Source organism: Apteryx rowi, unplaced genomic scaffold (assembly GCF_003343035.1).
Source record: "Apteryx rowi isolate R43461 unplaced genomic scaffold, aptRow1 scaffold_17, whole genome shotgun sequence".
Taxonomy (NCBI): Eukaryota; Metazoa; Chordata; class Aves; order Apterygiformes; family Apterygidae; genus Apteryx; species Apteryx rowi.
Genome location: NW_020447974.1, coordinates 3,104,835 through 3,120,102, shown reverse-complemented (window position 1 = coordinate 3,120,102; position 15,268 = coordinate 3,104,835). Strand labels below are relative to the sequence as shown.

Sequence of the window (15,268 nt, the reverse complement as noted above, 5' to 3'; positions counted from 1 at the left end):
ATGCCGTCATTGCTATTAATCTCCTAAGCTGCGTATCTGCAAACTGAAACATAAAAGCACACACACACACGCACTCCTAATATTCAAAATCTGATGTACAATTTTGTAACTGGATCTGGAATAGTATAGGTACTTTACCCAGAGTTTCAAATGCTTCAAAATATAGACTAAAAACCTGTGGATTAAACTTTTAACAAAGATATACATATACTTGAATATTTACAAATAGGTACATAAATTTACACCTTTTTTTCCCCCACCCTGAAATGCTTTTTGAAATTACATTTTGTTGAACAACCTCAACTAACTGGGACTTCAGTCTTACTAGATGCGTATTCAGTCTGTTCAAATATGCAGAATATGAAATCAAAGTACAATGTATTTTTCCCCCCTTGGGCTGCAATTTTTTTGAGCCTACATAGAGGTACTTTGTCAAAGTGCTACAGAGGACTCCAGAGACAAGTAAGTGATATGGATTTATAAAAAGGCCTGTTGAAAAGCAACTGCAGCAGCTTCTTTCATTTCGGATAATTGAAATGCACCAGTCATTTCCATGACACATGCATTTATGCACTCTATTCCTGTTGCTGTGCAGGTCTAGACTGAAGCCTACACAGAGCTGAGGTTACACCAAGCATCGTCCTTTTGCTAATTCTCCAAGAGCCTGTTGTGATGGAGCCCTCATCTCGTTTCTATCACAGCATTTCCAGTGTTCCTGCAGCTCCTGGGCCTGGGGGAGGAAGGATGAATGAACCTCTAATGCACATGATTACAGAAATAAAATTCAAGCAGAAATTAGGATAGTTGGAACATTGGAGAAAATATCAAGAATAGACAAAAAAAATCCATGTAAGGAATTCATTTTACTTCACTGTAGTTTAGCCACTTATATATGCTCTGTATTCTATAGGACAACTCTTGATATTTTCCTAGTTTTATCTTCTTTTTGATAAGAAGAGTCATTAAAGCATCTGGTCCCAGTTTGGAATCCAGGTGGAATCCAAAGTGCAAAATAACAGCATTATTTATTAAATAAATCTTACTCTAAGACTTCCTGATTAGTCTGGTACTAGAAAGAAATATCATGTTTTCTAATATGGACTTAACAAGAACATACTGACTGATACTCCTCTGAGATGGAAGAAGTTGGAGATTTTATCTAAACTCGGGGAAAGGCTGAGCTAAGGCTGTAGCACAGGCTGAGGAATGACCACAAACATCTGACTTGAGCAAAACGTTAGCAGATCTCTGCAGGAAAAGATCTACTGCTCAACTGCGGCAAGGGTACGACGGAAGAGGAAGATCCTTCCTGCCTCCTGTCACTTCTGACAGGTGGCTTTTTTCCCCTCAGTAAATCCATTTTGGGGGAAACACCAGGAGAGACGGCTGCCAACCAGTTGCAACGGTTGTTACTTACATCTTTCGACAAGGGAAAGCCAGAAGTTTCAACCTTAGAAAATAATCAGCTCGCCATTTATCTTGACTCCAAAGCACCCTGCAAAAAAGAGTTTGTCAAGTACTGTTCAAGAAGCACCTATCCTAACCCTCCTCTCCCCCCACCCAACAGCCCTCAGCAGTTGTTGGGGCTTCCCCTCCACCTCCAACACTGCTCACGTGACTGCGTGCATGCATGAGTGATGATATAGCGATACGGCACAAACGTGGGAAGCCACCATCTGGATTTGTTGATATTAGTTTCTGGTGGGTTTTGGTATCAGTTGCTGTCTTTACCCTTCTACAAGGTTAAATAATACTGAGATAGATTTCATTATTACTAATAAAATGATAATTACCTCTGTAAGCCCTGCACATCTTACCTTTCCTGCTCATTTCATCTGAAATCTCCACATCGGGAACTTATCCCTTGGTTTTCTTGGAAAGCTCCTGGTACCAGGCTGCATGTTCTCATCCTCTGATATGAAAAAGCAAATACACAAAAATAAATTAAAACACCCAAAGGCTTAATGTCTACAGATTGCTCCTGAACTTTACGTTTACAGCGATGTATTAGTGCAAGCAACTACGTTATTTTCTAGAGTAATTTAATATACTGAAATTCCGGCCCCACTGTAGTCAATACAAAGAAATTGCATCTTGATTTCACTAACAATTTCATTTTATTAGTGACAAGTGTGAGCAGAGCCAAACATTTAGAGCAACAGCATTGCTGTGCTGCTAACTGTGGTACAGATCTAGGTATTTCTAGTCAAGTATTTTTCCAGGACCTATTTCTGTCATGCTGGTCAACGCTGCTGTGTGTAGGCACCTGATCAGCCATCCATTAAAACAGCCTTTCCTAGAAAATACTTAATATTTACTTGCAAATTTCCCCAAAAGGCATGTCTTAACACTAGGAAAGAAGTTCTAAGCAGCACAAAAAAAGTGCATGAAAAACATTAAAATAGCATGTTAAAAAAACCCAACCAAACGACCAAGAACTTAGCTTTGTTTCTTAGCAGCAGACTGGTGTACAGAACATGGACACCTTTGATGTATTTTGAAACTCAGCATCTAGAAGGTGTATTGAAGTCTCATTTTGAGCGAATGTGTTTGATTACAAGGCTTCAAAATATCATGATTTTGCAATTCTTGTCTGTTACATACAGAAGTCCCAGTGCATCAGTGTTGCTCCATATGAACTTCTCGGACAGGTTATAAGGACAGCACAGAACAGAGGGACTATGGCCAACTCCTAAATAAATTTATTTTAAAATTCTGTTTGAAATACTAATTAAGATGTGTTGTAAAACAAACCAAGAAAGGTAGATAGAGGGAAGAAAAAAATTTTTTTGTCTTGTATAGGATGCAAAACAATGACACTGCAAAACATTTAGCAGTTCAGAGCATTAACAAACACTGTTTCAGCTTTCACTAATTCTTAAAGATGTTCTTATTGAAAGTAACTGTACTTGAAGAACTGGAAAAAAGAAAAAGAAAGATGACTTGAAGAAATATATTGAAAAGCAAGTACTAAGTTCAAATACAAGTTGATGGCAACATTAAAAACTTTTCAAAACTATTACTGGGAAACACTTAAAAGCTATTTATATTAAATTCAAACTATAATAGCTCTCATGCAGGTACAACAAAATTTGCATTGAGAATTCTAAATTACTAAAATCCTGAAATATAGTCAGTATTTTTAAAATACTACAATCAGTATAGCTGAATTTTAGTACTCAACCCAGCAATGCTAAAATGCCTCATACTAGAACCCAAAAATGTACGCTTATTCCTACTTCTTGTGGAACCCACATCAAGACCTTGATTCTATTACTTTTAGTGTAACACGTGGTACAGAAATCCACATCTGTACTACCTACTGCAAGCTCAGGGGCTTAGAATTAACCTCCTGTTACTCTTGGCACAAAACAGATTACTTGCAAGAGAGTTAGCTGTAAAAGAAGAAATACTAAATCACCAGCTGTTTTCAGAAGCTTTTTGTTTTGTTTTGTACTTTTTCCCAAATTGATCTCTTACCAGTATACAACTTGAACTGTTACTACCATGTTTCCAGCTGCAAGCTTTTTCCCTTTCAAATTCTTGCAGCGGTAAGCAGTGTGGCATTAAGTGAGATGCTGTTCGGGGGGAAAAACAAATGCCTCCTTTTCCCGATCACATGGCTGCTGACCAGTGCTAGGAAACCAGGTCCCCAAGAGACTCATCGTCTGTGATTTTGCCACAATGTACTCGTGATTGTTTTGCGCTGAAATATTTCAGCACCTAAATGCTGCAATAGGGCAGTCAGTGCTGAATGTGATGCATTACTTAAAAGATTCAATTAGCATACCAGAATATTTGAGATGACTTGCATGAAGAAATACGGATGCGAGAGAAAACTAAAGTGCATTTTAAAACAGAAGTTACATAAGCAACCAACACCAGTCTACAAGTACATAACATTCAGTTTAACCTGGATTCAAAGGGTTTTTCTTCTAATGAAAATATTCTGAGGATGGTGGGAGAAATCAAAACCACCTGACAACACAACTTACCTATTCCTATTTCCCTATATAGGAAATATTCCTTAAATGAGTTAAATATCCCTTTAGTTTGAAAATTATTGAAGCACTTCAGATTTTTACTAAAAATAATTGGAAAAAGTTTGAATTAGTATTCCTGTACTTAAAAACTAGAATATATGCTGATGTTTTGGTTTTGGATAGTTAACAGAAGCTCTCCCATGTTCAGTGGTACTTCTACTTTATTCCTCTTCAACCTACAGGACACTTAAAGCTAAAGGGTCACAATCTCTTCTCTATTCACAGGCAGGGATGGACATGCACTTCAAGAGTGATGAGATTTCAGCAGAGGAATGACACTCCTGATGCAGTCAGCCAAATTAAGCTCATTTACACAGGCAATTTTGATGTTCCTACAGCCTACTTTTAAAAAACAGGAGGCCAATAGAACAAGGTATTATCCTAACAAGGGCCGACCACTTCTTCAAACAAATTCTTTTCTTTGCCATCATATCTTTCCAAAGGCTTCCCTGAAGAAAGCTGATATTTATTTTTTTCTGCTGGTCTGAAGGAGGAAAAGACCATTTCTAAAGTTGCAATTTTTTTTTTCCTCAAGTTAATTTAGAGACAGCTAGAGTTTTGAGAAACCTGCAAGTCTTACAGAGTAAGCCAGCATTCAAGCCAGGAAGACATATGGAAATACGTAAAACCACTGAGAAACACTCCAGGTCTTATATGCGTCCCCAACCTTCTCTGTTCCTTTCAACTTTTCAGAGAATTCAGGCCGCAGTCACTACAATACCAAGCAGAAAGCACACTCCTCACTATCACACACACCCCAGTTTCAAAAGTCACTTTTTTCTTAAGTCAGTCACAGACAAAACTCTGAAGATAGTATTATGGTTGTAAAAGTAACTGTGCACTGTCAAGTATTTGTCAGGAAGCAAAAAGCTTCTTAACTTGCATTTACAATTTTCCTGAAATAGTTATCCTATCTTATATACTAAATTTGGTCACGTTTGCAGAACACTTCAGAGGTTCCTCTAGAAATCCCTCCCAATTTTGAGAGCCAGTCTCACTTGCACATTAACCGTTGCTCTTACTTGGCCAAAAATATAGCATTAAAACAAAAAAGTATGATTATATATTTAACAGATGCCTATTATCATACAGCAATGGAAGGGGATGCAGTCAGGCACCCAAGGAGGAGCTCTTAACTCAAAACAAATATTTTAAAGAGGTTTAAGATATTTTGGTTCATTTACTTATTAATCTTATCATACGTATTTGTCCACTACAGGAGTTTTCACATTTTTCTAGTTCGTGGTGTAAGCCAAAGTTGAGATACCTCAAAGATGGACAACTGCTTTGATCCAGCATGGCCAATTCTACTTTTCCACATAAAGAGTTACTCAAATTCAAACAAATAAACTTTCAGACTAAGACGGAGAGCAGAAGTCTGTAAACAAGAATAAATTTATTTTAGATTCTTTAAAGATTTAATGATATACAAAATGTATACAGTATTATATCCTTATAACATTTTACCTTTCCCCGTCAAACATAAAACACCATTTAAACAGCTATTGTGTTCGTGCCTTAGGTCTGTATCTATAAGATACACTACTGAATAAAAAAATTTATAGAGCTTTATACTGCCCTTTTAATTAAAAATTACAAATTAGTACCTATGTAACAAAAAAAAAAATCGCAGCATGAAACTTCAGTTGGACAACAGGTTCTTCTTGCTGAATATTCAACAATATTTGGGACAGTTAAATTACATTTTATTGGCATAAAGGTGCATTGCAATCTCCCGTACTTTACATAATGATAATCCAACCCTAGTCTCTCTTAAATAAGTACCACAAACAACATAACATTAAAGATGTTTCTACACAGTTTTTAAATACATTTAAAAGTTATGTGTACATTCGGTTTTGATATACTGGTTTTATGAGATCTTTGGAAGGCATAACTTCTGAAGCAGTCACTACATACAAAGAAAAGCACTTCCAACTTGTGTTCTTACAAGGCAACTTATTTGGACCAGTACATACTATTTCTTCTATTAAATGTGATTAAACCAGTCTATCATGGCTTTGTTCGTTACTATTTGACGGTGACTTGATAAAACTGAAATGTATAAAACAAGAAATTACATTATGCACAATTAGGGCTCTATTCCACAAAAACAGCTTTACAGCCATGAAGCTGAATCCTGATTCAGGAGACTCTCTCTTTCCTGCTCTCTCTCGGAACAGATCAAGTTTCTGCCTTCAACCTTAGCCTACTGGCGTATACATACACCTCATTCAGATCTGTCCTCTTAAAAAAAAGAGATCTGGCGAGAAAACGTTAGCAAAACACTTCTGAAAATGCTCAGCGAATACTCTGGCATTACAGAGGTAGGTGCTTTCTCCCTCAGTCTTTGGCTGATTGACAGTAAGACAGCTGCCAAACAGACGCTTCACCTTAAAAACATCAACTACCAAAATCCTTTTGGTTGAAGGCATATTGCACACTACAGGATTACAGAGAGGAAATCCTCCACTAAAACAAAGCAAAATTAAAAATAAACCTTCTGCTAAAAAGCCCCTTTAAAAACATATCATAAATATGTGTCATTATTCAACCTTTTAGTGATCAGCTGCCAAGCTGTTCTCTGTAGATGGTTATCACAAGTTGTTAGGTCCTTAGATTACGGACCACCTAAAATTCCACTTATAACACAGCGATCCTTGTTTTGATACATCTTTCTTATAATTATAAGTGAAGGAAAGATAAGTGACAACTTTGTGACATTCCATGAAGTTTGGACGAAGCCACTGATTTGGTCACATCATTAGAGCATCAGACGAATAGAATTAGCTGAATCTGATTCTTTGGTGCAGCTTCCAGGCTGAATTGTCAATTCAGGGGAATCATCCTGAGGAAATATAATCTTGTCAGGTGTGTAATCATTCCTCTTCAGATCTATACAAACAAAATGAAAAGTCATATGGGTTAGTATTTCTCAGTATAGTAGAATCAGTGAAGCATAAAAACCTTTCAGATATTTTCAGATTTTTTCTTCCAGATTCAGATAGTATAAGCTTAAGGATTTAGAAACAGAATTCCTCAATATGCCTTCACTGTCAGAAAGAATATTTTTATTATACATTCAATGGGAAGCCTAAAGCAGCTCTGCTTAAAAAAAAAAAGTGATGAAAACTTCAGAATATTGTTTTATTTATAGATATTATAGCAAATATTGAGTCATCCTTCAATGGAAATTGGATCTTTCCATAATATGTTTTGATGTTACCAGGAGTTCCAACTCAAATTTAAAATAAAAAGAACGACCTTTCTTCCTGAGACAAACAGCCTGGAAGAGAAGCATGAAACGGGCAGGAATCATGCAAGTTTCCTTATGTTGTTCTGCTGGAATCTAAACCCTGACACAGAAAAACAATTTCAAGGTTTGAGAAGAGTACAGCTTAGTCCATGCAACAGAAATATCTAAAACCAAGTGTTTTAACAGAATGAATCTTTGCAGTATAAGACATTTTTAAAAATCAAAAAAATTCAAACCAAAAAAAAACACAAATAAACCACCATTTTGTTCAATATGTCAGAAGTTCTGCAATCATCTTCAGCTTTTCCTGTTTATCCAGGATTTTTTTTCTTAACTGTACCTTCTGAAGTCTAGATCAGTCTAGTCTACCTTCCCCAAATACTGTGCATATGGATACAGAATACGCAGACATTCTTTATTTCTTCATTTAGGATTTTATTTTAAAATAACATACCCTTTTAAAACTAAAATTACAAAACTGCTGTTGTTAATTATCCCATTTTCACAGCATGACATAGCTATGGCATGGCATCTCATACAACGTACCACACAAGTGTCTTAGAAGAAAAACAGCAGCAACTCTTACCAGGAAGTTTAAGTTTCCTGCAACAGGAGTTACAGTGATGCTTAGCTCTGAAGTTTTTTATTGCATCCTCTCCTAAATTGGCTGGACCAAACACCATATCGTATGACCTTAAAAATAAAGTGTACATAAGCATGGATTGCATGTGTTCTCAAGTGATTTTTTTATACTTTTCTTTAAATCCTTCTTTAATCTTACCTTTTTTCTCCAGCTTTTATCACAGAGGGATCTGTCAAATTTTCACCAACACCTTCAGACAGCATATGAAGAAAAAGTTAAATCTGATATATTACATAAATGCATTAATATTGAAAGCCCTTGGCATCCTTGGTTATGACCTCTCAGTTTCCCCCAGAATAAAGGGGGAAAGAATCAAATGATAAGGGACACTCTTTACCCTTACACAAATTGCTTCTAAACAAACATTTTGCTATTTTTACATCTGCCTACAATTCTTCACTTAAGTTTTTACCCAAGAGAAATTTTCTATACAGAATTGCTCATAGCCAGAATATCTGACGCAATTCAGGATAAATACAGATTACCATATATTTGGTACCACACAAGTGTGCCAACAAATATATTTAATGGTGCCAATCATTAGGAAATAATATATATTAATATTCTCTGTGTTGCTATAACATTTCACGCTATATTAAATAAGCCCACCATTGATTCCAATTAACTAGATCAAGATGCACTACGTAATGCTTATTATTTATTACGGGCATATGCATCATTATTAGATGCTACTACAAGAGGGAAAAAGTTTTATATATATATATATATATATATGCGTGTGTGTGTATATATATATACATATACACACACACCCCTCCCTGCCTTGGGCCCAAACCCAATTTCAAAATAAGGACATTACCTTGCAGATCAAGCACCAGCAATTCCCCTCTTGTATACTCATACGTCCAATGGCTGAAAGCTAGCATAACCTCCTCTAGCATGTTAGTTGGAATTATTTCATCACCGTTGTTGTTGTTGTATTTTCTAAACTCTCCAGTCATGCACTCTTCAACTGCAAACCACTGACCAGCAGAGTGGCAATATAACAGGAAAACTTCCAGGAACCTAATAAAAATAAATACATGCATAAATAAATAATAATCACCATAGTTAATGAATCTATTTCTAAAATAGAAGTTAAGACAAATATATCATTACTACTAGGTTTTTTATTGATTTACAAGTCATCTACATAATTTGAAACTACTATACAAAGTCATTTATATTATGATACTAACCTAGAATCAGTACAAGAAAGTATCAATAGAAAATACCACCAAGGCTAACTCTGCAGTTTGAGACATTCCTAGCAATGCTCTGAGACGTATATTCACAAATCAACACCTAATATATTTGATCCATATGTTCACAACCCTTTAGGCATTCTAAGTCACAAACGTGCAACATAAGGAAAGTTTAAACACACTCACCTTGGAGAGTATGGAATGGATTTGGGCTTCATCTGATTGAAAGCAAATGTGAGCTTCTGTGCTGCCCTCTGTTGTTGAATTTCCTACAAGTCAAAGCCCATATCTCATTAGCTGTATTATATGACAGCAAACATTAGGGAGTTGAAAAGGTAGCAGGAACCATAAGTGTCTATTCCTCCCAAAACAGTGTAAATCACTTCCTTTTGAAATAATGTCTAGATTTTAAAAGATTGGGCTATTTGAGCAAATAAACCATACTGGAGTAGAGTTTTTAACCCTTTAGGTCATGGAGAACATTAGATTTTAACATATATTAGTTTTCAAGGGGGAAAAAAAATCCTGTTTAATATTAATATTATGCCTGCCAGTGTTTAATAATTGACAAGAATAAAACTTACCCTCAAGCACAAGTGTAACACAGTGTCCTCTTTATAAATGCTTGACCAAGTATTCACAACTTCAGGAAGAAAAGACTTGATGATATAAAGATGTCCTGATTTCAGGATATCATATTCTGACCACGTGCATACTACTTTAAGGGCTCGACGTAAACCTCCTCCCATCTCCTCTTTACTTAAAAATTCAATTTTAGCACAGAGTCCTAGTTGTGACCAGGAAGACATGCTGTTGTTTAAGATGTTGGGAGAACTTTCTTCAAGGCGATACACGGTGACTGGTTCACCTACATTACAATATAAAAAGCAATTGCTGCATTTATTTTTCCAAGTTTAAAATTACAAGCAGTGAAAACATCCAGTTCCTTAGATTTCAACACACAGTGATATTGTTAATAATACTCTGAATTAACATAAAAATTTAAACTAGCCAGTGGGAAGACCCCTCTCCAACTTCTTTCAAACAGCAGCAAGATAACACAGCATTTTTGTCCTCCTGATTAGAACCATTAATGACACTGTCTAAACAGTGTTAAGAACACTGAATAAATATTTGTTTTCACTTTATATGAGTCAAAACAAATCTTAGCTTAAAGGAGTTCTTCCAGAATAGTTTGTTATGAAAACTAGTTGTTACTACAATACCACTACCACTGTATCACCATTGCTGAGGACAACTACAAGTAAACACAATTAAACACTGCACTAGAAAAGGTGTCATTAGACTTGTTTATATTTGAGTGTTGCAAGACAGACACTAGACATTATTTTAGTTAATTATCTACATCTAAGATGTTATGAAAAAATGTCAAATTTGGCTTGATCATTCTATATTAGAAGTAATCTATACAGGCTTTTCTTTTTTCTTCCCAAAAAGGTTACATCGAACTAGTCCTTTGAAATTTGACTCTCCATCCACTAACAAGAATTATGTTCTTACCTCTTGGAGGCACAGGAGTGAATGGAATGCTCTGTGATAACCTCATCAAGTTATTTCTTTCTACAGCTAGAGAAAAATTATAGCAGTTGTTAAACTTTAAAAAAATCTAATAAATGTAGTTAAAAATACAAAGTACTAGTTCATATGAGGCACTGACCTGAGTAATAGTAATTGATATCCATGATAGGCTTGAAAGGAGAAGCAATACCTGGAAGGGATCAAGAAATGAAAGAGATACTACCTGCTACCTACACTGCATATTAAAAATCACTACATGCAAAGAAAGTTTTCAAAGTAACTAATAAGTCTGAAAAAGACTTGAGGTGCAGAGGGTTATTTAACTCTTGGCAGGGGGAGAGAGTGGAGCAGGAAGAATTTTGTAGTGCTCAATGGTAGGCTATTTATTAAAAGAAAAATAATTATCTCAGTATCATCTGTGCATTAAGATCCAAATTATCAATAGTTAAATACATTCTCATACAAAACCCAAACTATTGCTTATATGAAAAGCTCCCAGCTTGTTTATATTAGAAACAAACTCACCATTCAAAGCATCTTCTTCAGATGGCCTGTGAAATGCCCCCCACAAAAAAAAGGCAGTCATTACTTCTCAGAAAACTTCTTGGTTTGTATTCACCGATTTTGACACATCATTCTGGAATCACCTTGTTAACCTTACAGTACTGTTTTTATCCTATTTTTCAAGGGCAGTACAGGTTTCTTAATTACAGAACAGTAATGGAAGGCTGTTAAGTAGCCTCCTGTTTTTAGAACTATACTTTAAATACCAGGTCACGCACAACTTTATGTGAAGTTTGCATCACAAGAGCTCATTCCCACAGAGGTGCTTTAATTAAAACTTGTTCACAACAGCTTACCCTTCCGTTATCAGATGAATAAGGTAACGGCTTTAACCGCCACTTAACTCAGGGAATAATTGTTAACAAGAGCAATAGTCACACAATTTCAGAGAACATTTACAGTTTGAAACGCTGGATAAAGACCTTTACACCAGGAAGCCAGCTCCTTAGTAAGTGTCAACACAGACCTTTTCATTTAAGGACATGCTTTGCCCTCTGACATGTGGCCCCATTAATTTACATGGAACTTGTCCAAGCATTTCACATGCTGAACAAATTCAATTATTTGTTAGAAAACAACCTTTGCCTTGTTCTTGCATTAAACATACCACTATAGCAAAAAAACAAAGAAACAAAACAACAACAACAAAACACACACACAAATCAAAATAATAATAAAATTGCTCAGTTACCAGAGAGCTTACTTACATTTGACTGCTATTTGAAGGTCTACCTTGTAACCAATCCTTTAAACCAAAGTGGGGAAAAAAACAAAAGGTTTCAGTTTCATAAGCAAAATCAGCGTATTTAATTTTCTTGGGGTTTATATGCTTTAAGATCCTGCAGCACAGCCTGTATAGTGGAAATATTTCTCCAGGCTGTATTAAACTGTAGTCGAATGAAAAGGCTCAAGCACAACTGAGGAATAGCAACTACAATTTAAAGAATAGAAAAGGCTATATCCACTACTGTTTTATGGATTACTTAAATATTTCTATTCTAAAATAAAACATTCTACATATAAGCAAGAAGCAGACTTTCTTCCCTCAGTCAAAACTGGTCCCCTTCTGTTTCCTCCTTGACAAATGAGGGTGCCCAAATCAGTATTATTCTTTATACAATTTGTTTATTTGTTCAGTTTCTGAGTTTCTTGTTCTACTTAACCAATAAATAAATAAATAAATAAGGATACAAACCGTCAGCAAGGCTGCTTTAGAGTCTACTTGCTGAGTGTCTTCACTTGATGCTCTTCTACTCTTGTTACATACTACAAATAAAAGAAATTCGTAACTGGACAAGGAATAAAATATGCCATTATTACTTACCTATCTTCTAACAGAGTGGGCAACTAGACAGTTTAATGCAGCTCTTATAAAAAAAGGCTTGATCCACATGTAACTGACTGCTACAAGTTTCCTGCACAGTCTTGACTAGATCACTTAGCTTTTTATGACTTCAGCTATTTGTGGCAAACGCAAGGTTACAGGATTCAACTGGCACGACTAGAAGAACCAGAATGAAACAGTACCTGATTCAAATAACACCAATCATGGGGGTCAAGATGATTTAACTTTTTGTGTTTCTTTTGTATCCTCTTGGAATACCTACTGTCAACACAATTTGGAGATAAAGTTGGATCACCTGAAGAGACAGCACACTTACGTTGTTCTGAATGAATCACCAAAGGGTTCAGGGGATAGTCAGTAAATCCACCACAAGAACTAGACTGTCTCAGGCTGCAGTCAGTTTGAAGACCCTACAAAAGAAAGATACATATTATTATTAGTCATCATTATCCCTGTTTTCTACTGCCACTCTTCCAACATGCAATTTGCCTAAAATTCTCTTTTAGGATTACCTTTATTTTTTTGTTCTTTACTTTTGTATGTACCTCAAATACCTTGCTCTGTAAAAATACATAAACCAAGTACTTCATTCAGTTAAATTGATCTTTACAGCAAATATTAGTTCTAACATTTTCAGGTGCATACAAAGACTAGTGACCTATACTAAAGGAAGACTTAAAGAGAGTGTTACAATAAGATACAGCTGTATAAAAGTGTTACATTGGATCTCTACAAGTTCAGCTATTTTGTATTTGTTAACCTAACTATGAATTCTCACTTGAGAACGTGGCTGTGGAAGAAACTGAAGTTTAGTTTTAAGGATCCACTGAAAACAGTGACAAAATGTAAGGAAATCTTGCCACATCAAAACCTAAAATCTATGAATGAATTTCCTCAGGACCATATTCCTTAAAAATAATAGTTATATACTCTCAGAATATCCACTAAGGTGGTCAGCTTCAAACAATAAGTTTCTTTTGCACAAAAGTCGAAAGGCACAAACTGGAACTACATGTAGACTGACATAGGGCTGGAACATGCCTCACAACCAGCCTATTAATTCCAATGGTTACCTGAATAAAAAGCATGAATTCAGGATTCTGAAGAACAGAAAACTAGGCCTTTGAATGTTATGCACTGCTTTGATTTCAAGACTTAAAACAGTTGGGAAGTTGTTACCAGCTTTCTGCACCTTCCTTTCTTAAAATAAATATATGCATACATACACAGACATATAAATATGTTTGTGTGTGTGATGTATCTATCTAGAGATGACAAAGACTGTTGCGGAAAGTGTCTTCTAAAGTTCCATTTTTAGATCTACAGACTTTTCAGTGTTCAGGAACAGTACTACCATCCTCAGCATCATACAGTCACTGACTGTGATGCCTACATGAATGGTAGGAACCAAAACAATTACATCAGTCAAGATGGGGCAACTAAGGGTTTAGAAGGAGTGGTACTTTCTGGAAATGCTGCTGGAGTTCGCAACCTGGTATTTGACTTGTGTCAAGGGACATCTTGCTATATTAACCTCTAGTACAGAGGCTCTGCAAGCAATAAGAAGGCTTGAGCCTGCAGCAGTGCACCAGCACCAGCGAAATATCAGAGAAGACAAGGCAACATCAGCTTCCAAGACCAACTTTGTTTCTTACATCAGGCATATTTCCTCTGCCCAGAACAGAGGTTCTCCAATTTCACATGCAGCAGAGCCAAGGTAGCCGTGCACTGTCGCCAGAAGGTGTACACAACCCCTCCTGCCCCTTCTTGCACAAGGTCTGGCATTTTTTAGATCCCTTTTGTGAATCAATTGCATTTGTTAAGCAGTGGAAAATTATCCAGTTATTTTGACAGGGTATCTTTTTGCACTTTTAACAGCTTAAACTGTCTTGCAAAGGGGTACAACAACACCAGAGCTAACACAAGGAAGCGGCAGGAACAACATGGTGAAGAGAGGGAAATGCAGATCCTCCCTCTTTTGAGGACAGCTGCCAGCTCAGTGCATCTTGTGAAACCAGAACACCAGTCATTAAAAGGATCACCAATTTCTAGTTTTACAAAACTTGCTAAATCTGACTCAACCACAATTCTCCAGTTCATCAGCAACAGTAAAGCTTCCAGGACAAAAGATCAATTCCTGTACAGAAGTTAAAGGTCAGAATTCTAGATATGCCAACTTATATTAGTGTGTTTGAAATTAGGCCTTCTGCAGTAGATTTTAAGATCCTGCTTCCTCCAGACTGCTTCTTAGTAAATTCTATTACTGTGTACGCACTACGTCTGGATATCCCAATTACAATGTGTCATACCTGATGAAGATATTGGTTGATTAAAGGCAAATGATGTAATTTTTTGTTGAAAATAGATCATAACTATTCAATAGCCCAAATCCCCTCCACCTTTTTTTTTTTTTTTTAAATGATGTCTAGGGTTACTTTATGGATAAAGATATAAGAAAACAGAGTTTCCTATCTTATCTGTAATGAATAAATTCAGTATTGGGAGAAAACCATGGCTCTAATAAACAGAAAGATTCTTCACTTACCTGAAGTCTGGTTGTCTCTATACCCTCCAAAACAGCTTTTTTGAAGTCTTCCTGTTGCTCCTATTAAAAAACAAATAAGGCAATTTGTAAAATTAATACCAGAAGACCCATGCAAAAATAGACAAAAA

At 36.0% G+C, this 15,268-nt stretch overlaps 1 protein-coding gene across 4 annotated transcripts in view; it reads right to left on the bottom strand.

The window, feature by feature from the left end:
- Positions 1 to 13: 13 nt before the first annotated feature.
- The window catches only part of TRPM7 (transient receptor potential cation channel subfamily M member 7), a 47,015-nt gene continuing 31,760 nt past the window's right edge, over positions 14 to 15,268 (bottom strand). For 2 of the 4 annotated variants that reach the window (XM_026060562.1, XM_026060560.1), the window contains 13 exons: positions 15,141 to 15,200; positions 12,891 to 13,005; positions 12,446 to 12,516; positions 11,958 to 11,995; positions 11,212 to 11,237; positions 10,826 to 10,876; positions 10,669 to 10,734; positions 9,732 to 10,015; positions 9,334 to 9,416; positions 8,763 to 8,968; positions 8,081 to 8,132; positions 7,886 to 7,992; positions 5,428 to 6,938 (listed from right to left, as the gene is read on the bottom strand). In XM_026060562.1, coding sequence (XP_025916347.1) covers positions 6,808 to 6,938; positions 7,886 to 7,992; positions 8,081 to 8,132; positions 8,763 to 8,968; positions 9,334 to 9,416; positions 9,732 to 10,015; positions 10,669 to 10,734; positions 10,826 to 10,876; positions 11,212 to 11,237; positions 11,958 to 11,995; positions 12,446 to 12,516; positions 12,891 to 13,005; positions 15,141 to 15,200 — 1,290 coding nt within the window. In that variant the 3' untranslated portion in view covers positions 5,428 to 6,807. The other 2 variants (XR_003252613.1, XM_026060561.1) reach the window with 2 other exon arrangements.